This window comes from Tetrao urogallus, assembly GCF_951394365.1.
Source record: "Tetrao urogallus genome assembly, chromosome: 24".
Taxonomy (NCBI): domain Eukaryota; kingdom Metazoa; phylum Chordata; class Aves; order Galliformes; family Phasianidae; genus Tetrao; species Tetrao urogallus.
This window is the reverse complement of record NC_136837.1, coordinates 2440825-2464885: the sequence shown is the minus strand read 5'-3', so window position 1 is coordinate 2464885 and position 24061 is coordinate 2440825. Positions and strand designations below refer to the sequence as shown.

Sequence of the window (24061 nt, the reverse complement as noted above, 5' to 3'; positions counted from 1 at the left end):
TAACGTGGGTGAAACCCCCACTTCCAGGCCCAGCAGCAGACCTGGCCCACCTGAACCCACAAGAAAAGCTGCATTGGCAAAAACTCAGCACAGATCTCCCAAACGCAACGCATTACTGAGCGCTGACAGGGAAGCACATTCTCATTCTGAGAGGGTACCTCATCATTTTAATGCATTAATCAAGCCTCCGTGTTCCAGGCCTGAACTCCCTGCATTCATCATCAATTCAAGATGAACCTATTATTTAGATCCAGAAAATTACTCACTGAACACAGTCAAGCGTTACTTCTCTGAAGTTGGTGCAACAGGAGCACAGCAGAGACCCCCATGGGCACTGCAGGACCCTGAGCTGACCAAGCACTGCTCACATTGCTCCAGACAGCACGCAGCTTGCCCTAAGCTAATCAATTTCACAAATACACTTCCCATACAAAGACTAAAATATAAATCCCAAAGCTGTCTCAAATCTGGATCTCACCCAGATGTCTGTATTTCTTGGCTTTGAGTACCCCCAAAAAATGCATACAAGGATGCTTACTGTTAATAGTAAACGTCAGGCTGAATAATAACAGCAACCACACACACTTGGATGCATGGCTTGAGAAGCTTTGTTTCATTTTATTGCCCATTCTATGACTAGTTACCAAACTTTTCTTATTACTGATAATTAAGTCCTGTTAGCCTAGCATCTGCTTTCCTCCCAGCAGGGAGTGCAGGGGATGCTCTGTGCACTACAGCCAGGGCAGAGCACTATTGGAGCAAACAGCACAAAACTGTGTGGGTTTCACATCTGCACGAGGCCAGAAAGAATGAGCTGCTCCTCACCTCCCCAGAACGAGCAGAGTTTAGTTAGGTGACCCTTGCACAACACTGATCTGCTCCTCATCTTTCCAGCACACATAACAACATATATGCAATAAAGTGATTGGCAAATTGCAATGTTTGGGTTTCCTGCTAGTCGCCAGCTTTGTTTTTGCACTTTGGACACATCCATCAGGTGATGGCAAAGCGCAGAGCTCATTACAGGAGCCTGCCTTTGGCTTCCTATCAGTTAAATCATAATGTTGTAAAATAAAGAATGTGTCCCGAAGAGATTTGGTCCCAAGAAGTATTTCTAGAATATATGTTATACACAGGGGTTATGAATAATTTGGAGATTTATCTTTATCAATTTCACATATGAAGATTCTATGCATTTTTATAAAAAAAACATTCATTTCCTGGAAGATCAGACTTGCAGTTCCTTTGTTCTGAAAGGCGATGCTAAACAATGTTCCAGTGACCTCCAGTGGGCTCCGCAGGAAAATACACCTTCTGCTCTGCGCAGCAGAAACGCACTCCCACAGCCTCCAGCAGCGACATCTGCACTTGGATGCACGAGCAGCGCAGCACCAGAGCTATTCTCAGATGTCTCAGGTGTTTGGAATGCTTGTGCACGAGGGTACTGGCATTCCAGTCTCTCTCCCCCCAAGTTTTGAGTATATCAGCAAACACGAGCAGTGAGGTGGCCACAAAAGCACGCCAACCCCTTAAGATCATTCAGTGGGAGTGGGTTTTCTATGCCAGTTTGTGGACACGTGTGGTCTACAGAACAGAAATTGCCTCCATCAGCAGCATTTCGGCTGTACCTTACTCTGTACAAAGCTGCCTGGTCCCAAGAAAAACAGGAAAGCTTTATGGCGGTCCACTCTCCTCTGTCTACACAAATCAAGGTCTTTCCCATTAGCCTCGTTATTTGGCTGTCTCACTCAGGACTCCTGGAGGCAGGCATCAACACAAATGCTTCTGGTCTAAGATCAGCCCATCCCTGCCTTGCCCTGGTGGGGAGTCAAGGGGGAAAGAGAAAGGTAACGTTGCAAGCAGAGCTCTTTTCCTCACCACCTGGGTCTAATGAACAGGAAAACGATTCTGCTAATACATTAATGTATCCGAGGTGTAATGGAGAGCAGCTATCAACAGAGGAACAACCTTCAAATTAAGAATAGCAGCAGGGGAGAAACCTCTGTCACAGGGGACAAGTTGTGATGGTCTCTGGTAGCTTCATACCCATCCCAGGACCCTGAACAATTTGCATGTTCTGTCATCACCTCGCACCATTTCTCTTTGCTTCTCTTCCATTATCAGTTGTGCATTTTATCTGGTTCTTTGTGTAATGGAAAGACTAACATTTCCATATGAAATCACTTCATGTCCCAAAACTCCATCCCTCACTGAAATGGAACTTCACAGAAGGGCAATTCTTCATCATGGCAAGAGAATGCCAACACTAGTGCAGAGTCTCTATCTGCTACTGCCTGCACAATATTAATGTAAAAGATAATTTATTGGCTTAAATCAATACCTCCATGACTTCTCCATCTATCAGCCCCTCTTCATCTGATAGAAGTCCTTCCGTGTCTCATTCTCCCAGACTGATGAGATCACAGCGCCTCTTCCCAGCAGGACTGATGGTGTGCAGATAAACAATTGCCCAATAAATCATCACTTCTGGATCAAACACCCGAGATCCTCCACTACATGCCAGGGATACACAAAAAACACCATACAATACAGTAAGTTAATCACAGCAAGATTTTTACCCCCTTAGACATACTGAGCATCACTTAGCACATACAGACACCTTGAGAGACTCAGCCAAACCCCACCTTACTGCAAAATCAGGGTCTGAAATGTGAACGTTCAGTGTAAGGACCGACCATTCATGGGAGCAATGTGGGCAAAGGGCTCAAGTGCTGTACTGCAACCAGAAGCCTGATAGCTACACAAAAGCTGTTATCCCATGTCCCACACAGCGTCTGCTTTGGGACTCCAGGCAAGGCTTCCAGCTGTTACAGAGGACTGCTCACAGCTCAGGAATTCCATCACATGAACTACAAGAATACATCAGAGGCAGGGAGAACAGGTCTGTAAAAGCACATCTCGTCCATCCAAGCTGCTTGGAGCACCAGTGCTACAGAAACATGTGTTTCTAGCTGCCCCACAGCAAAGGGAAAACTGTATTTCTGCTTGCTAGCTGGTGAGCCTTACAGAGGTGCTAGGGCAGTGCTCCCATCCTGGCAAGCCTGCAGGAAGAGGTACAGATGCATGCTACACCTGCACCCACAGCAGCAGGGCCGCTAAGGAAACAAGCCTACTGAAAGCTCCTATTTCACAGCCACAAGGTTTAGGCATCATTTCAAGTATTTCAGGAGAATTTGACATCACCAAGTTACAGGAAACAGAAACCATCCTGCCTGTTCCCAAAGCCACAACTACTCTCCAGCTCACACCAGAGCCAACAAGCACACACACACCAACCTATCGACTTGAGCTGAGTGGGAACAACAGTGCCCACAACCCTTCTGTCATACATGTTACCTGCTTCCACAACCTTTAATGCACGCTGTCAGCCTTGCAAGATCAGGTATTAACATCTTGGTAACCTCTTGTACTAATTAAGATAGCAGATCTATGGTATTCAGCTCCACATCAGCTTCAAAGCCGAGCACTGACAGGTTGCTGAAGTGTTTGTGCATTTCAGTAAGTGGCCCTTGTAAAACAGAAGTTATAATGAGCACTCCACAGGAAGCTCTAATAAAGAAGCATGCAGTCATTATAAAAATGGCTAAAACCAAAGGAAAAAAAGACAACACAAAAGCCCTTGCCAGAATTTGGGAGTGAGCAGGCAGGATGCTCACTGCTGTGGAAAGCAGCCTCTGCTCCTCAGAGATCTGAGCGCTCCGTCCTGCCTACAGAAGAACACTGATCTGGTCCCAGACCTTTCACTTCCCCAGGACACACCTGATGTAATCAGTGACCTTACAAGCAGCAACATCTCCCAGGGGATTCCCAGAAGAGAAGTCAAGGCAGCTGAAGGTTAAACATGAGCACCAAATCCACATCCTCTGAGCTAAAGTGATTTGGGGCAGTACAAACGATGCACATATGCCTCCCATGTTTTTAGTACCTAGTTTGTTTCCTAGCACACTCAGCCCACCACAGCAGTGAAGGATTCCTCCATCCCACCCAGGTATCCCTGCCGTGCTGCAGAGCCCAGCTCCCACCCAAAGATAAGGACTCACGATCCAGGCAGCACAGCAACCAGTGGGCTCCGACTCAGCAGGAGCTTAAAGCCCAGGATGGAGGATTGAATTAAAGCTTCTTAAGTCACAGCACTGCTGTTTTTCACTTCTCTGTACTCACTCAATCTGTATGGAGGAGACCAAGCACTCCCTGAACTCACAGTTTGAGATGTAACAGGGAACACAGGACAGGAACTACGAAAGATGCTTTCTGTACAAGCAGCAGCAAGGCTCTCCATAACCTGCCCCGGAGGCAGAGGATACAGCCAGTAGGAGAAGAAAGGTTTGCAATAAAGGAAAAGGAACAACAGCAGCAAAATCTGACTGAGGGCAGCTGGAGTAACTCAGGGCCTCATTGAACAAGGAGAGATCTCCTTGCTTTGCAGTTCCTTTGGCTACATAAATGAAGTTTGATAGGCAGCTGGCAGACCAAACACCACAGCAAGGGATTTCTGGCTCCATCCCTTCTCCAGATTTAAACAGAACAGCCAGCAGACATGAGAAGCACTGTGATATACAGAGCAGTAGTTCTCTCTTAATCTTTGACTACCCACTCCAACAAAAAAAGTCAGAACAGCTTTCTTTCAGGCTTTTCTACCTCCTACACAGCACACAAACACCCAGAGACACAAAAACCACAGCAACAAAGGGGGAAAACAAAGCAAAAATCCACAATACCTTCTCTTGTTCAACTCTCCCAGCCCTCCATCTCCACACCATCTTTGTTCAGTAGAGCTTCCACAGGTGGCACTGATGGAACCTCATCATTTCAGGCCCTTCAGCTGTGCCCTGCCCAGCACAGCTGATTGCACTGCAGCTAATTGGGCTGTACCTGTGTTCTTGCTGTCCCTGCTCTGCCCTTGTAGTGGAAGCAGAATTAAAGAGCAACAAAATTCAAAACCAACATCTGGGAACAAGGGACTCTTCATTCAGTGAAACAAGTCACTACTTTTCAAAGTGTTTCTATTGGGTTTCACTCAGTTCTTCCAGCTTCGTAGCATCCTTGGCCAACGTTGCCTCCTAAAAGGCTTCTTATTGATGAAGTGTTACATGGACATTTACATTTCTTGGAGGAAAGAAGAGGTGAAGAAGAAAATTGAATTACTTTGCTTAGTGATCTTAATTATCTGCAATAATTACCTTCAGTCAATTCTCAAACAAGAACTCTCCAGAGAGCAGACCATTTTAGTTTGGAGGGAAGAAATGGACCGGAGTCCAATGGAATGCATTTTGTAACTTATTTAGATATACCTAATTAACCCTCTGAGTGAGGAATCCAATCAAAGCTTCCCTGTTACGCTTATTAAAAGCAATTTAAGGGGGGGGAAAGCATAAATGAGGGCTCTGAAAGAAATCTCTGTGACTCAAAGGTAAACTTAAGCAAAGAGCTGAACAAGTGGATGGAAGGAGGACAGAATTAAAAGATTTTTAATAGAAATGGTTCATTTCTCAGCCAGACCCCAGTGCAGAGCTCTGGTGTTGTAGGCACAGCTCTGTGTGCTCCTCTGCTGCAGCTTTTCACAGCTTCCCAAGCAGCAGAGAACAATCTTGCTTTATTCTGATGTATGTTGAACAGGAGTAAATTGCTCCAAATACGTAATAGATTCCCACGCAGTGAGATATTCCAATTTTAATGGAAAATTGTATTTCAGTGGCTGCATCTCCACAGAAGGGGGCTTTGCTCGCGGCAGCACGCAGGCACTGGGATGTGAGCAGGCGGGATCCATTCATCCCTCTCTTTTATTTCCCTTATAAATTGCAAGGAAGTTTTTGGTGACTCCTGCTTCAGACAGAAGAGATCTGTACATAACTGCAGCTCTCTTGGAATAAAAGCAAGGCAGTGTGTGTGTCCCAGTGCCAGCCCATTTGTCCTTTGTCAGAGCCACCGGGAACGAAGGCTGAAGGAAAGCTGACACGCTCACCCAGCCCTTCATGTGGCAGAGGTGGACTGGATGCTTTCTTTCTGCCAAAGCAGGAGGAACTCATTGCTCAGCATGCCAGCTAATGGCTACAGCACACCACAGGTCTCCTTGCAGAGCAGTACAAGGCAGCTGCAGCACAGCTGGGATAGCTGCTCTGCGCAGGCAGCTTTGCTCCTGCATGTCTCTGCACACAGTTCAGCCTCTCTCGTCAGCCCCCGGGGCAACTCAAGGACTTAAAAGCAGGATACTGGTTAAGGGTTCAATCAAAGCAAACAAACTGCTAAAAATACATTGGCATCCCATCTGTTGCCAGGCAGGGAATTTAAGTCTTAGCAGTCAGGGGACGGGATGAAAGGCTGCAATAAACACCTTGAAATAGATATCTGAGAAATTCTGTGGCCTCGGGAAAGCAGGCTGATTTTCTCTTCCTTCCTTTGCACAAAAAAAGTTTGGTTTTTTTTTTTTAATTTATTTTTCCTAAGGGGGGAAAGTGAGCACTGAGCACAGGCTGCTGCAGCACAGGGAGGGAAGCAAACAAATACTGAACCTCTGTGTTTAATAATGTTGGAATGAACCACAGCTGATAAACAGTTTCATGGGCGGAATGGGAAGCATGGGCTGATCTAAGCAGTGCCAGCCCAGCCTGCTCCCAGCGAGCAGCACAGCACCCCACGACACCATCCTCCATCTCCTGACAGCAAAAGCCTTTCCAAGGGAAAAACCTTTGCTCGAGGAGTAAATATTTTGCAAACTGACAGCATGCCAACAGGCTGCAGTCGCAGCACTGCAGCAGCAGAGCACACAGTGCTTGTGAAAGTCCATTTCCATGGGAGAGGCAGTGAGCAGCAAGAGCCTGCACTGCTGCCCGTAGTTTTAGGAAGAGCAGACAAATGATGGGTGACAAATAATGAACGCTTTTGGAATGTAAAAATGCTTAATGCACAGAGAGAGGAGAGGATTTGGTGCTGCTGGCTGCTGCACAAAACTGCCCGCCTGCAGTAGGTGGGCCGGTCCCTGTGCTGAGCCAAAGCCATGATGAATAAATACCTCTCATAGCAGCGAGATGCCTGGACAGAGCATTTGGGGATGTCTGCAAACACAGAAGCGGGTTCTGGCAGTGGTTCTGCCTCTGGCACGCTCTGCTGCCATCAGCTCCTGCAGGACACCCGCTCAGCTCTTGCTGCTGGCAGCCATCTGCACCAACCTGTCACCCACCATCCCATCTACTACTATTATTTCTAGCCAGAGGAGGAAGACGATGGAAAAGAAAATTAAAAAGAAGCATCTGAGAAACTGCAGACTTCATTTTTTCAGCTATCCGGAGAAAATATTAGCATTTTAATTCAGAAAAACACCATGTGGGAATGGTTTCAGGGCCTCATTTGCATCTCTGCAGGCCATAAGGACCACCTTTCCTTACACGCTCAGCTTTCCTGGCCCTGCTCCCTGCACCTCCCAGCAGCTCTGGCCTTTTACCTTTCCTTTTCTCCAAACCTGGTTTTATGCAGAAGGCAGCGCTGATGGAATCACGCACAAGAAACAGGCAATCTGACCCTGCGACTGTGAAGTTTTCCTATTAAATCTCCCCCTGCTTTGTGCAGGAGTAGCTCGTTTGCTGCCACCACTGGTTTTTGGTAACGCTCACAACTGGCCTCACAAGAGATGCTGAGCGCCCGCGTCACCATTCAAGCTGTGAGATCATTACAAACCACAAGACTGAAGCTTTAAGATGCAAAAGGAGGATCACGGCCAAGAAACATATTTGGGAAGCAAAATAAACCAGCTGTTTAAAGTCAGGAGAACCTGACAGACAGAGATCAGCGGAGCCCTGAACGCACAGACGGGTTTGAGTCGAATTAAAGCACCAAGAGGGCTCCTGGGGCTGCTGGTGAGCAGACGGGCAGGGTTCTGCCATTCCCACAGCAAACTGCTTCACTGCATGCAGCCCTGGGGGTCTGGAGCTGCTTCTTAGAAACAGCACTTCACTCTGGTTTTGCTCCTTCCAAGGCAGCCCCACGGGCAGTTTGTCTTTTACACCTTGCTCTTGGGGAGGGATGCTCACAACGCTCTGCTTTCCTCCCTGCGGTTGCCAACCTGAGAATGGACACCTGACAGCTATTTCTGGTACTTGGCAGTATAAATAATGAATGGTTTCACACTGGGAGGAAATCAAATGGCACCAGATGACTCCAGTAATAAATCAGAAGAAAGGCAGGTGGTCTCTTGTCAGGCATCTCAAAACCCATGTGCAGCTTTATGAGGAGGGAGGTGGCTCTGGAATAAAACCCATCAATGTAAATCTCAGCTGCTTAGGAGTTGTGGCACTTTTCAGTGCTGCTGTAAAGCACTGCTGTGATTCTGCTCTTAGAGGAAAAGCCCTCAGCGAAGGGCTGGTTTAAAGATCACACTTGTACCACCCCAACTTCTTTGTGTTCATTGCTGTTCTGTAGCCATACTGTGTCACTGGGGGGGGAACAGCTCGCATGCTGCCAGTTTTGCTAAAGAAAATTCAGCAAATGCACAGATAAGCATTGAATCAGCTGTTCTGCTTAAAGAAATTACAGAGGAAATAAAGAGGGGGAAAAAAAAGGGAAAAAAAAGACTGCTACATAATTATATATCACTGCCTCAATTCCCAGCTCAGAGGCTGCTTTGCTGTCACCTGTCCTGCACGCTGCCAGCTGTGATGGGAGGTGGTGGGAAAGCATTTGGTGCTACTGAGGTGCTTTGTTTGTCTGAAGATGACAGAGTACCTACAGAGCAGTCTGTGTGCCCATAAGGATAACTGCCATCTACTCAAACACAACAGAGAAAGGAGTATTTAAATAGGCTTGGACGTATTCCCCGTGTCACAGCAGACCTTGTTAGCTGGCAACAGGCATCCCAGAGCTATTACCAAGTGGCCAGAAAACAGATATTCTGAGTAATTACATCTAGCAGGAGCTGGGAAGACAAACACTTCTCAAACATCACAAAAAGCAAGAGAAGGACTTGGGAAAATATACCGATGTGTGTCTATGGTCAGTTTATACATAGGTGAGAAAAGCAAAGGCTTTGCAGCACTGCCAGGGGCACAGGGGCAGATTGCAGAGCAGCAGCTCAAGGCTGGGAGCAGCTCCCCATGAGCAGAGCTGCTCAGATCAGCACTCCCACACACCGAGGGATGGACTCTGTGATTGCTTATGAAATGTTTTGTCATCTAGCTTCAAGTTATCAGCAAGCTGATGAAAAAAAAAAGCATAAATCCATCAGGCATGTTGTCTTACCAGCTCCTGATATGTTTTGGCTACTTACAGAGAGTAAGAAGAGTCTCGGGAGCAGATGTGAAACACAGATCTTGTTTGCTCGCTTGTCATCACTCAGCAACCAAAACAAACAGTGCAGGAAGCAGCCCCTGCTGTGTCCCACTTCATGCTGGGGGGGCTTTGCTGGTGCCCCAGCATCACATTATGGGGCAGCAACAGCCAGCCAGGGAAAGCACGTGGCAGTGATGTGATGACATCCCCCATTTTAAAAGCCAGCTCACATGGAACCACGCTGCACCTGAGAGAGAAACGTGACCCAGGAGGGAGAAACGTGACCCAGGAGGTCATAAAGAACCATTTCACACACAATGTCCTCAGGAGTGACCTGAGGCAGTGGGATTGAGTTCCTCCCATTAGGATACTGTGCAAGCACGTGGAGCTTACCTCAAGCTCTGGGTCAGGAAAGCAGGATGAAGGCTGCTGGGAGTATTGCAGAGGGGCAGCACCGTGGCGTTTTCCTTCTTTTCCCATGCCTCCAATTGCAGATAAAACAGAGAAAGTGATGTGAAGCTGCTCCCTGGCCCAGGACAGGAAAGAAAGCTAAGCAAAAACACACATAATCCCAGGTGCGAAAAGTCCCAAAGCATCGAATTAGACTCCTTAAGCTAAATTCTTCAGTATCGTTATCTCCTTGATTATTTAGCACAACAGCAAGCAGACAAGGAAAAATCACTCTTGATGAAGCCCTTCGGCCAGACTTCAGCATCTTAAGACCAAAACCAAAAGAAAACAAAACAAAACAAAAAAAAAAAAGCAGAGAAAAAAAGATTTTTACTGGAATCGATCCTATCGAATTTTTTTTTTCCTGCGAGGACGGAAACAGGAACGACCCCACGCGGTTACACGGCCGGAGTTCCGGCGGTGACCGCCAGGGGGCGCTCGCAACTGACGCTACTCCGCGGAGCCGCCGTTCCCTGAGTAATTAACCACCCCCGGAGTAATTAGCCCTTCAAACCTGCGTCACGAGTGCTTTATGTTTTGAAAAAGTTAACGGAAAGCACTTTTAGTCAGCTCTCAGCCCGAATTACCAACGGCCACCTTATCACAGGGTCTGCGCGGCTGGGAAATACCTAAAAGCACGCGGGCAGGACGGGCGCTGGGAGCACAGCGATGGGCATCCAACACGGATCACAAAGCAATGCCAACTGATTTGGGTTGCAAAGCATCCGTTCCTAACACGAAGGCATTCAGCCACCAACCCAAACCTGCCGCGTTGGATCTGCAGGTCAGGGCTCTGCTGCAAATCTGGGGGCGGTTCATTCGGGTACCGCTGAAGAGCTTAATTAACGGCACGTCACGTGGTTCTTTACCATTTCAAAACGAATGGTGAGTTCACAGGACCTCAATTAGCAAGCAAGAAGTGCAAAACCTGCTGCTAAATTCTCTGCGTATCTCAGCTGATAATTTAACCGCTTACAAAAAGAAAAAAGCCACCATCAACTGAACCATCTATAGAAAAAAGCAGCTCCTTCCAACTGAGCCAGTGCAGATGAAAAACAGCAGCAAGTTGCTGCCCAGCTCGCTCCCAGCCACCCGGCAGCGAATGAACCTCCCTGCCGCACGGCCAGCGCCGTGCTTTACTCTTAAAGCTACAAAAGAAAGCAGATAACGCTCGCAGATGCCACTTGTGAGGGGCACGTAGTTGGTTTGTGCTGCAAGGAGCTCGTATGGAATAACAGCCCGCCCTGACCGCTGCTGGGGAGTCCTGGCTGCGTTGTTTGCACAACTCTGTGTTTTTCAGTGCTTTCATTGGCTGTGCTGCAGTGCTCTCTGCTGGCACCAGCCGGGGATTTCCTGCCATGTCACAGCTGAGCTGTATTTGCTTTCTGAGCTTGTATTTACCATTAGGGTGTCACGTCTCCGTCTGTCTCTCTGTCTGAAAACCACTGTGCTGATGCCTCCTGTTTGCCCTCTCGATGACAACATTCTGAGACGTTAATTTTCTGACTTCTTCACAGATACCAGCAGAGGACACCTGAGCCGAGCCCCACCAGCTCATTTTTCCCAAGGTAAAGCTCTGTGACACCACCCAACAAACAACCCAGCGCTGAAATCACAGCCCTGCCCAGGATCCGGCTGCTCCTCCTGGCCCCTCCATGCACTGCCTGTGCTCGATGCAGGGCTGAGGCTGACGGTTCTTCCCTCCCAGCCCCTCCTGCCACGCTGCACTGCTGCATTCCACCTCCTCACTTCTGATTCACACCATTAAAACCAAGATTGGTGCTGAGAGTCGGAGCATCTTTGGTTAATAAGTGCTATTTTAACACGAGCCCGTAGAGAGCCCAGCACAAGGCCCTGATTTCTGTCCCAGATTTCCACCAGGCAAGGTCAGGATTCACCATCTCAGTGGATTTCTTTGCAGAGCACACACAGCGATGTGTTCCCTCTCCTTTCCTCTGGTCGTTGGTGTTTTTCTCAGTGGTTCTGAAGGCCAAACCCCGAGTGCTGACTTTGCAGTGCACCCACTGCTCCGCTTTCCATTTTCTCAGGCAAGTTTCTTCCTACTTCGACGGTTCCTGGCATTGTCCTGCTATGGCTGTGCTCCTTCTGTAGGATCTGGAAGACATTGGCAGCAAGTGCTGCAGGAGCAGAACAAGGAGTCCTCACCCACTCCAAGTGGGTTTATCACAGCTGTCTCATTTCAGTACAGCTCATAGCAGCACCCAAACTCCGAGGACTGCAGTGCAGTAAATGCTTCCCTTTTGTTCTCATTATCTCTGCCTTAAACTTCTCTCGAGGCAATCGCATTATCCTGTGTAACGTCGCCTTGAATTTCACTTCCCCTTCATCACCCTGTGACCAGCTGTGCGGTGCCCATTGCGCTCACATCACCCAGCAAACAGCCCAGGGATGGGGCAGGGACCCCGGCACCCCAGGGGGAATGGATGCTTATTGCACAGACGGTGATTCATCCTCGGCAGGGGCACTTTATCCTGAATTATGGCCTGAAGAGAGCGATTTCAGCAGGGGATGTGCTGCTTTCCTCCTGCAGCTCCTCTGTTCGTGTCCACCCACCTCCTTGCCGTGTCCTCAAGTGCAGTTGCATCAGTTATCCAATGCCCTCAGCTCTGCCCTTGCCTTCCACTGTCATCCTCAGCACACAGGAAGCAGCTTTGGCCTTCCTAGAGGAGGAGCCAACTCATGGCCATTTTTCTCCTTCTTTTTGCCATTTTTGCCTTCATCTCACCAACGTTAAAAGGACAACAGGTCACGCAGTCCCAGCACAGCACAAGCATCGATTCACAGCAGTGCCATCCCCAGCTGTCCTGTGTGACAGCCATTAAGGGCATGAATAGGTGAACCTTTATGAGGGTTTCAAGATCAAAACAATGCAAATTCCTCCAAAACCTGGAGCTGAAGGAGACATTCAGGCTCTACTCCACACCCAGAAGTTCTGACCCAATCCTGACTCTGGGCTTCACACTGATGGAGTCTGACCAGCAAAGAAAGGGAGAGTTCCGAACTGCCTTCTCTTTGTAATTAAGCTAATGAAACAATCAAATCTTAAGAAAAGTAATGTGATCTAGTGCTGCCCTAAAGCTGATTGTTCCTGATAACAAACTGAACTTGGCAACATAGACATCCGTTGTGCATCGCTTTAGATGACACTGTGAATCAACAGAGTGCAGTCAGCAAAGTTGGTTTTGTCCTCCCTAAAAATTTCACACGATGGGAAAGATTTGAAGAGCAGTGAATATTTCCTGTACTCATGTGCTGCGCTTCCCAGGAAGGTGACAGACGGATTCTGGAAGTCAGTGCAATGATTGGTTCGAAATAGTCTAAAACACTGCTGATGGAGATTAATTAGATTAATTAGTGTCATTTTTCTCTGGGGTTTTGTGCCATATAAGGATGGCGGAGAGCAGCACCCCAACTCGCTCAGTTGCAACTGCTCACAGTGCGCCCTGCCCAGCCCCGCAGCCCTTCAGCATCACGAGAAGCAAACGGGGTATTTTTAATCCCGAGAAGTCATCCGTTTGATGAAAGCTAATCGCATTTGCATTCCCCCCCCCAGCACTGTTTCAATTCCACGCCGGCTGCTGGAGGGCAGTGGAGCAGCCCAGCACCTGGCCGTCCAGCCGGGCAGCGCTCCATCCCGCTCCCCGCACCAGGTACCACGGCTGCGATGCACGGCGACGTGTGCACACATGCACACCCACAAGCTGCTTATTCTCGTGTCAATTGACTCCCTGTAAGTGCTGCCTAGCTACCGGCACGGCGGAGCCATCTCTTCTCCTCCCGCAGCCTCTGCCTGCTGCCACCAGCAGCCCTAATCCCCCCAGAGCTGTGGAGCAGAGCGGCAGCGCCGGGGTCCGACTGGCTTTGTTCCTGCTGACTTGGGTAAGCGAAATCTTATTTCTTCATAACCATTCCCTGGCGGATCCGTGCAGCAGAGCAGGCGGTGTGCTGGCTGACCTGGCTGTGTTTTTTGAATGAATGGTGGCTCGGAATGGGAGGGAGGATCCCGGAGGACCTACGAGCGCGGGGCTGTTGGTCTGATGCCCCGCGTGTGATCCTGAGCAATTCATAGAAAGCTGCCGCCTGGCATTTTCACTTCAGAACTACCATAGGAATCCAAAATGCTCGTATTGATAAATGTCATCTTGAGAGTGGCTCGTCGAGGAGCGCCGAGTTACAGCACTGCTTTTGAATCAGTGGGGCGGTTTGATGTGGATTTGCCTTTAATGGCGAGCTGTGTTTTCAGTTTCTCAGTCTTTTGTCCCCGAACACAGAGGCCTGGCAGCTAATTTCACATGCAGACTGCTTGCTTTGGTGTATTTTGAAAACAAATCCTTTGACATTGTGCTCTCCTCCTTTATATATATATATATTTATATTTTGCTTTAAACTTCTTTCCAATTCCAAAAGCAGAATCATGAGAGAACCATATATCTTCCCCCCACCACATGTAACTTTGTCACAAGACTATTAATCATGCCTACAACCGTTTTGCTGGTGCAGTATACCCATTCAGGAGCCCAATGCTTGTCTGCAGAAGGATTTGTTACCATGAGATATGGAGCCGAACAGATTTCTACAGGAAATATTTAAGCAAGGTCATAATAACACTCATTACATTCCAAGCAGCGACGTGTCATTGCTGGATCAGACAGAGCACGGCAGCAGTTGTGTTTATTGACCAGGTCTGTGGAAGAGCCCAAAGGTTGGCAGTAATGTTGGAACCACTGCTTTCAGTGTGCGCTCATCAGACCGGAGTCCTGCAGGCAGCTTAGTTGTTCATGCTGGGGGAAAGGAAACAAATGAAAGCAGTGTTATGCCCTTCTTTTTCATCTCAGAAGGCCCTTTTGTACATTTCGTTGTCCATTTCATTGTACAGTCTTAACACATTGCTGTTAATGCACTGTTAAAGGTAGGTGGGCAAAGCCAGACCGGTCAGGAGCTGAAAGCAGTGTGCGTTCTGGTGCATGCAGGGTGTGCTCCGTCCCATTCCCTCTGCACATCCCACTGCTCATGGATATCCTCCTGCAGGGCTGTGCTCCAGGAGGGGCATGGATGGGTCTGATGCACAACAGGAGGGCAGGAAGCTTGCCCCAAGCTCAAAGGCTGCCGGCTCAACTTTTGCTATGATGTTTGCATTCCTGCAGAAAGCAAAGCTCCAGCTGAGCCAATGGATCCATGGAACCCTTTCACATGCTGAGAAAGGTCAGGGTGTTGGACCAGAGTCAGAATAAACAAAAAAATAACCCACAGATGTATCCAGTGCCTTGAACCAGTGCAAAGTGCAACAGGTGCCTTAACCAGACTGAGAGAGGTGGGAAAAGATAAAATCACAGAGCCCACACAGGGAAAATCCCAGGTCCCAAAGTGCAGAAACACAGGAAGCACAAAGCCCTGTGCAAACGGGTCCTGTGGGCAGCAGAGGTAACCGTATTGAAAAGAAGGTAATCTGGTGCTGGGAAAGGGGGAAGGTGGGCGAGTATTTATTGCCTGAGTACGTATGCAGCTTTACATCTTGGGCAATTCAAACATTGGATTATTTTGCTCTCAAAATAGCACCACTTACTTACTCCCCTTTCTCTCAGAAGGCAGCGAGGCAGGAAATGACTTGCTCGCAGTGATAGAGAAAAACTGAGAAAGCAGGAAATCAAATACACGTGTATGGAGTCAGAGCGATTCATCCAGCCCTCCCTCCAGACAGCAGCACAACCAAATGCTGCGTGCATGGAGCAACAGAAGGAGAAACTATAAGACCAACAGATGATTCACGGGAGACTGAAGAAAACAGGCTGCTGTCTTCCTTCTAGAAGGAAAATCCATTCTAAATCAGAAACACCTTCCGTCTGCAGCCGGACATCTCTGCTCAGGGTTCCTTTCGTGTGAAATTCCAGTTCTGCAGAGATTGAGAAGGTGGGATGGATGGTGACTGTAAAGTGGAAACTCCACTTCTGAGACCCAGAGGAGGTTTCTACTGATGGGTCACCATTATTACGGAGAACTTTTGGACTTGGCTGATTCCAGACGTAACGTTATGGCTGGTTTTTGTTTTCTTTTTGTAAATATTTGTAATTCTGAGAGTTTCACACGCGTCAGAATACAGAAAGTAAATAAAGGTCAAATGCACAGCGGCCTTTGGTGATTTCACAGAGCAGAGCCTCCAGCTGTTTGCAATTGAGTCAGTTCAGTTTTCCATAACGTTAAATTAACCTCTAAAAAATGGTGTCAAGGATCTCGAAATCCCAAAGGTGCACTAATTAAGGAGGTCAGTGAGGTTCAGGAGGAATTCAGGCACCTATGGTGACTGGCACAGAACATCTTTCAGCTTTCTCTGCTGCAGGACTTTCCCCTTCCCGAGCACTTGTGCACAAGAGGAGCTTTGGCCCCAAAGGCACTTGCAGCCCAGGGCATCTCTTCCTGCTGGTGGGAGGGCGATGCTCATGGCTGCTTTCAGCCCATTTCTTTCATATCTCCATCATGCCAAAAACCAAGTGTTTTGATCGCTTTTTCCCTCCCATGGCTTCATTTTCACCTTCCAGCATACTCCCAGCTCTGTAATGTTAGACCTGATCTTATTAAGAGTGCTCAGACACTTGTATAACGTTTCACCCCCCCCCCTCCCCCTTCTCCAGGCCCCCTATAAGCTCTCCTAATTCTCCCACCACTCCAGTGAGCTCACACAGCATTTCCTCTGTGTGACAGCAGTGCTTAGAGAAGGGAGCTGGGATACTGCCAAGGGCAGACAGCCTGCAGTCCCCGCATGCTTCCAAACAGAGCACACCTCCTGTGACATCCCACAGCCAAACCCCGATGACGGGTGTCCAGCCACCACGCAGCACGGCGGGGTTTGACTGCACACAGCTGTGTTTTCCTCCATCTCTGCCCGTTGTGTCACCATAACCCTGCGATCAGTCAGGCCAGTGAAAACCCAGCTGTGTTTCCTTTTACCTTCATCCTCCTCCTCAGGGCTGGGGATGCTCTCTCCCCACACCTGGCTCGACTCTCACTGGTGGCATCAGTCATGGAGCACAGTGGGGAGCAGGTAGCAGGAAGGTCATGACTCAATTAACAACAATTAGACGACAGCAGTGTAAACTGCCCACAGCAAATCGACAAAATGCTTTCTATCAATTCCCTTTCCTGCAGTCTCAAGCTCTTTCAACCATTTCTCAAGTAATAAATTAGATCAGCTTTGATCCTTCTGAGTTGTTCGTTGCGCCTAACTTTTTAACCCGTTAAGCCACGGGTGCCTTCACTAAAATTAGCAGCCATACTCATTAGCAGAGTTTTTAGCACAATAGGAACATTTGTGGTGGGCAACATGCACCAGAGGAGGGCAGTGACTGGGCAGCACTGCAGTGTGCAATGCCCAGCTGACCCGGTGTTACGCTGCATCAGCAGCTGGAGCTGGATGTAGCAGCACCAACAGCTGTTAAGTAGCAAAAGCAGCACCAAATTCCCCATACTTCAGTGATGTTGAAAAGCCTGAATCCAGGTGAGCGCTGTGCATGGCACCCTGAGCCAGCCCTGCTTGCCATGCCAGCCCTCACCACAGCCCTCAGCTCTCTGCCCCTCTTCCTCACAGCATTCCCTGCTTCCACTCTGGAGGAGATGGGCCGCAAGGAAGAGGATGACAGCAGCTCCTGGAAGAAACAGACGAGCAATATCAGAAAGACGTTCATTTTCATGGAGGCGCTGGGATCGTAAGTACCCCCAGGGTGCAGCAGCCCAAGCCCTGCTCTGCCCTCCAGTCACAGCCTGGATGGGGCTTTGCTCTTTTCCTTGTGAATGCACCGATCTGCTGCTGCAAGGTCAAGCAAGGTCAAGGGATGGCTCTGAGAGGTTTAATAACGCCGTGTCTTTATCTCATAAACCCTGAGTCATTTGAAGGATGAAACGAGAGCGTGGCTGCTCGAGTTGTACAATATTTCCCTGGGAGTTAACAGCTTAATTTGCCTATTGGTCTGAATGAGACGAGAGAGCGTTTCTAAGGCGGTGGAGGAGGAATTGAATTACCTCCAGCAGGAAATTCTGCCATGTCCAGATTTTCCATGACTGTAGAACCCACAGCAAGGCTTCCAAACACAGCTATGCCAGAGCTCGGCTGGGATTTAGGTTCTCATGTTCCTGGTCAGCCTCAAAAATCAGTGACGTTACCCAACAGCTTCCCCTCAAGGAAGAAGGCAAGAAGAAATGCTTGGTTTCTCCTCGCCAACTTGTTGAGTCATAATTTTTTAATAAGGGGCATAATTATTATAAACTGTTCGGGACAGATATATAGAACAGATGCCCCAGCATCTGATTTGTAGGTTGTTCATTTCCTACTACTACATTAATAGGATAATTTAGTATTAGAGTTTAGGAATTTTTTCCACACGCATTGCTTCAGCTGGCCAAGGAAAGCAAATGGAGATCTGGGATTTAAAATCACTAGGAAATTTCCCATCATCTCTATGGGGAATCCTCAGCTATCGGATTAGGGACCTCTGTGCTGCCCATTCCTTGAGAGCCCTCAGGAGTGTGGAAAGCATTTCTGTGAAACAGCCTTCAGGGCTCAAAGGGATGAAAGAGGGAAATATGAAACGAGGAGAAGGTCCTGGCACCAACTGCACCACCAAACCCATCTGTGCCTTGTGTTCTTTGTTCAGGAGATTACAGGAGCTACAGGATTTCTGCCCTTGTTTGATAGGTTTGCTACAATAGCATCCCACCAGCACGCTTCCACCATGCTCACCTTCCTCTCTCTACCCACCACTGCCCTGCAGGGTTGTAGGCTCAGCAGCTCGTCCCATTTAACCGCCACAAATTAATCTGTTGCTCATTTGATGAGGATTACTGGGGACTGACCTGGCAAAGCATGCACTGTCACTGTCCCAAGACACGTGTTCTGCTGCCTGAGAAAAGCCTCTAACAGGATTGCAAGCTTAGGACATGTTGCAGATACCCACTCCTGGCCACGCCAAGCTGAACCCTCATCAGGATCGTACCAAGCACTGCAGGCAGCCTTGAAGGGCATCACTTAATTTGACTGCAGGGAAATTCTTTGTCCACTCCCTCAGTATAGCTCCATGATAAACTATGCAAACATAACCTTTCCTCTACAGAGAAAATTGTCGTGGGTTTTTTTTTTTTTGGTACAAAATCTTGCATTGTGTTTCCTAACTCTGGGACTGCTGGAAATGTACCTTCAGCTTTCCAATCAACGTCCACTTGGTGTTAAACCACTCCCAGGTTGTTTTTTCCTTCTTTTCCTGTTCCTATCTGTCAGTCTCCCCCTGTTCATCACACTTCTCTTTGCAGAGGTGCGTTTTCAGAAGTTTTCTTGGTGAAACAAAGAAGCACTGGGAAGCTCTTTGCTCTGAAGTGCATCAAGAAGTCCCCGCTCACAAGGGACAGCAGCTTGGAGAACGAGATAGCAGTGCTGAAAAAGTGAGTTCACACATGCATGCATACGTTGTCATGTAAAGAACTAACACCCTTTCCCAAGATGTGGTTCCAAAGTGAAACTGATGCAAAGAAATAAGTATTTCTTTTCAAATAATATCTAAATTAGTACGCTAACGGAGTTACTTCTCCCCACAGCCCCAGCACAGCCCCAGGTATGGGAATGCAGCAGGTTGTGCAGGCATGGAACAGCCTGGTGAATTGTCACTTGTGTTGAAAGCAATGTGACGGCTGGGTTTTCAGCTGGAAAAGCCACTTGGTCCTTGTCAGGTTCGTTTCTGACCCAGGTTTGTCTTTGCAGAATAAAGCACGAAAACATCGTGACTTTGGAAGATATCTATGAGAGCACAACCCACTTCTACCTGGTGATGCAGCTGTAAGTATAGCAGAGCCACAGCACACTGCAGCTCAGCACAGCCATTCTAGAAGTCAAAGATTTGCTAGGAACGCTTCCTGATGCTCCAAATGGACTCAGGAGAGCCTGCTGGCTGCTGAGCTGCTGCCTGAGAGCAGCTGTGCTGCAGGAGGAGCTGTAAAGGGCCTGAAAGGTCATGGCTTGTGTGGAGGAAAGCGCACGATCGCCTGTCTATTTTTCATCTTCTTCTGCAACAGGGTGTCGGGTGGAGAGCTGTTCGACAGGATCTTGGAACGAGGGGTCTACACTGAGAAAGATGCGAGCGTGGTGATCCACCAGGTCCTGACAGCCGTGAAATACCTGCATGAAAACGGGATTGTCCACCGTGACCTGAAGGTGCAGTCTGGCCCTCGGCCGCACGCTTCCCGACCTCCATCCCGTAGCTTGCTTCATTTTTCCACCATGAATTTCAACCTCTGGCTCTCTGTATTCACAGCCTGAAAACCTTCTTTACCTCACTCCTGAAGAGAACTCCAAAATCATGATTACAGACTTTGGTTTGTCCAAGATGGAGCAGAACGGCATCATGTCCACTGCCTGCGGGACGCCAGGATATGTTGGTGAGCTGAGAGCTGGGAACAGGGTGCTGTGGTGGGCTGCCAGGAAGAGGGCTGTGCCCCTACAACATGAAAGGGAAAAATATACAGCCACCTTAACTACAGCACACCAGAGGCAGCACTGCAGGACCCCACAAAAAGTGGATTACTGATGGTTTTGGAGACCACAAAATCACAGTGTTTAAAGGGTAATTCTAAGAGCAGTGAGTTTTGCTGTTAGCCACGTATTTATTGAAAATTCACAACAAAAGAATTTAACACTGTGGGATTTTGTTTGATGTCAACCTAAGTGCATTGCCTCCATCCAGCTTCTCAGAGCCTCCTGGGTGCAGGCAGAAGTCCTCAGTGGGTCATTCTGTTCAACAGCATGAAGTGGATACAGAAGGCAGACAGCAATCCAACTGCTGCATAGGGCCAGTACTGGCTCCTGTGCTGACCTCTCAGAAGCCAACTGCACGAGGATCTTCTCCTTTTCCCAGAATTTACCATTGCTTGCAATTTGCATTTCTTTTTGCTTTTCTGCAGCTCCTGAAGTCCTCGCCCAGAAACCGTACAGCAAAGCTGTGGACTGCTGGTCCATCGGAGTCATCACCTACATCCTGTGAGTAGCAGCAGGGCAGCAGCCCTCCCCATCTCCACGTTTCCCAGCTCGTGCACTGCCTCATGCACCTCTGCAGCATGGAAGCGTGAGCGGAGGCGGTGCCGGCCCTCTCCTTCCTCGTGACAGCACTGCAGTGTTCTCCTCCTTCACACAGATCCTCCAGACCATAGAAATGAAAGGGGTGGTGGGAATCAAGAACTGGAGAGGAGATGAAAGGAATCGCATTTTCTCTATTATGTGCCTCATCCTGTGCTTTGTTTTTCTCATTCAGTCTTCCTCTGTATGTTTTGTTTCATTTCCTCCCACACCATGCAGTTCTGTTCCAGCTGTTGCTTTGTTCTTTTGCTGCACAGTTTTTAACTCTTTTCTGCAGCCTTCCCCATGCACTTAGGGACAGATGGATCCATACAGCAGCCTCCTGTTACTCACTCCCTCGTGTTGCACACACGTGCCCAGCCTTAGCAAGCCACACCAAGCTCATGTGGATACACAGCTGAAGGACTTGTGCCCCTCTGCTCTGTTCCAGGCTGTGTGGGTACCCACCTTTCTACGAAGAGACCGAGTCCAAGCTGTTTGAAAAGATCAAGGAAGGCTACTACGAGTTTGAGTCTCCTTTTTGGGATGACATCTCCGAGTCAGGTAGAGCCCAGCAGCATTTCACCTTCTTTGGCCGTGGGGATGGGGACAGCCCACAGCAGCTGCCAGCACTGCAGGGCAGGGCAGCGATGCCAAAGCTGAGCCGTGTGGGCAGAGAGAAAAAAAGAAGAGGAAAAAAAGAACAGAAAATAGGAGGCTGTTCTTTAGAGCAATTTCTAAAACCTCTCAGTCCCGACTTTTGTATTTTTTTTCTAGTGGCAGTGAGAAATTCAGTTCACATTCACTCCATCTAAGCTGAAATTAGGTACATGTGCAGGTGACATTTTTCCATCAGAAGCCTTTCACCACACATATCTCCCTCCACCACTGTAATGAAGTGGTGCAAACACCTCCTTCCCACGCTGACCTTTGTGATGTTTATCTACGAGTGTTTGCCCTCTGCTATTAGGATCTCATCCTGGAACGGGGAGAAAATAACCTTTCCTCTCTGCTTCTCGTCCCTTTCCAAACAGCCAAGGATTTCATCAGGCACTTACTGGAGAAGAACCCGGACACAAGGTTTTCCTGTGAAGAAGCCCTGAGGCACCCATGGTGAGAGTTGTCCCCCAACCTGGCACTGCCATCAGCCACCTCCGCCAAACAAAGAGAACTATGAATAATTAAAGGTGCAATTGGTGTAATATTTGTCTCCATAAACAGAGGCAAAGAAGAAATCCCATTCTGGGCTTTTCTGAGCTTTGAAGTGTGTGTTTGTGTTACATTTTGTTGCTGTTTTTCCTTTGGGTTTAATTAATGCTGATTGAATGTACAAAGCAGTTAGTTGCCTCCAGAATGTGGAATGACTTACAAATGCCATCTGCCTATGAGCCCATTTTCTTCTCTCCCCATCTGCAGGATTAATGGAAATACAGCCCTTCACCGTGACATATACCCATCTGTCAGTGCTCAGATTCAGAAAAACTTTGCAAAGAGCAAATGGAGGGTAAGTTGTTCACCATTGGGAGCCCAGAGCCATTTCAATAGCAAACGCCAGTTGCTGCCATCTAGCAACAAGCAAGGTTCTGTGATGGGTAAGCACCCAAAACCCTCCAAAAGTTGTCTGAAAATCATATGCAGCTACTCTTTGTGGTATGCTTGGACCAGCATTATCTACTGCAATGCACACTGGTCTGTTTACCATGGACACTATAGTGCCATCACAGTGCCCTTCCCAACAAAACAAGGGCTGGGGAAAAGGATTGCTGTCTTTGTGCTAGGGGAACAAAACCAGCACACTGTCAGCAGATCTTTTTGTGAGCTTAATCCAGCTTCTCCTCCCTTCAGACCTGGTACTTCAATCTATATCAAAAGAGCTTTTGTAAGAATTCAGATGGAGAGAGGAATACCGTAGGAACCACTTGAATTAGAGTGTTTTAAATACACTCAAAATTCAGCTTGAGTCTCCGTTCCACACTGTGGGGTAATTTACAGCTGTTCCCCCTGATTTCCTTATCTAGAAAGAGTTATAATCTTCAAAAGCATCAGCAGTTTGTAGTCTGTGGTATTCGCCATGTTTATGCCAGGAATTAGAGTTTTCTGCATGTTGTGCAAACATTCCAGCAGCACCAAGCAGCTCAGCATTACCACCCTGCTGCAGCTTCGTATGGACAACGTTCATCCAGCACACTGGGTGCTATTGCTCACTGTGGGGTTTTTCTCTTCCTCCCCAGCAAGCCTTCAATGCCGCAGCCGTGGTGCACCACATGAGGAAGCTGCATATGAATGGCCACGCCACGGCTGGCAGCACCCACCCAATTATACAAGGCTCTGAAGCACCCAGACCCAGCACACCCAACACCACGCAGCCAGCAATGCCCAGCAAGGATGAGGACATGTCACTGCCCCAGGTCCCCTGTCCGGCCCCTCCTGCTCCACTGGAGCAAGGCACAGGAATGAGAGGGAGCAAGCTGCAAAGCCCCCCAGTGAATGGATCACCAGACAACCAGAGCCCGCCAGCCAGATCGTGTGGCTGCAGCCCAGTGTGCACAGGGCATGAGAGAGCCAAGGCATCCTTCTGCTCCGAGATGGTGCTCCTTAAAAAACCTGCAAAATCCCAGTAGGTATCCACGTCATCAGCCGAGACTTCCGACAAAGTGTATGGGAATAACCCTGCCTGGAAGTTGCTGCCTGGCACATAAGTTGCCAGCTCCAGGTGGAGTAGAGAGGAGGGAGGAAAAGGACAGAAGCAAACATTGCACCAGTACCTAGCCAAGCGTTTTTTTGTGCTTGTATGAACAGCAGGTGAGGCACAGTGCCCAGGCTGCACAGCAAGGCTTGCAGTGGGCTGAGGTGGTGGGGGTTTGGTTGCCATTGCCATCAGTGCATTTGCTTTCCAGAAGCTGAGATGATCTATGGTTAGAGCTGTTGATGCCAATTGCTTAGCAGCTGCTGGCTGAGTGGACCCTGCCTTTGCTGCAGTGTTGACTTGCACTCCAGCTCTACTTTGCTTTCAGCAGATGACACTCTTTATATAAAAAACACAACTGTAATTCACCTGCAGAACGACCATAAACACAGCTGTTTATCTTTTCTTTTTTTTTTTCTTCCCATCTTTCTCCATTTCCATCCAGCCATTTCAAATCAGAAGTTCTCGTTCCAATGAAGACTGGTAAGCACTCATCTCACTGTGGCACTGGGCAAACTGGAGTTTGTTTGATCATGTGA

General features: G+C 48.3%; 1 protein-coding gene across 1 annotated transcript; it reads left to right on the top strand.

Moving 5' to 3' along the window:
- Positions 1–17355: 17355 nt before the first annotated feature.
- On the top strand, positions 17356–24061 carry CAMK1G (calcium/calmodulin dependent protein kinase IG; the record flags this gene model as incomplete). Its single annotated transcript, XM_079546505.1, has 11 exons — positions 17356–17447; positions 19045–19173; positions 19490–19564; positions 19801–19939; positions 20040–20163; positions 20686–20761; positions 21288–21400; positions 21871–21949; positions 22253–22340; positions 23068–23453; positions 23968–24061. 11 exons carry the CDS (start codon positions 17356–17358, stop codon positions 24059–24061), a joined length of 1395 nt encoding a protein of 464 aa, XP_079402631.1.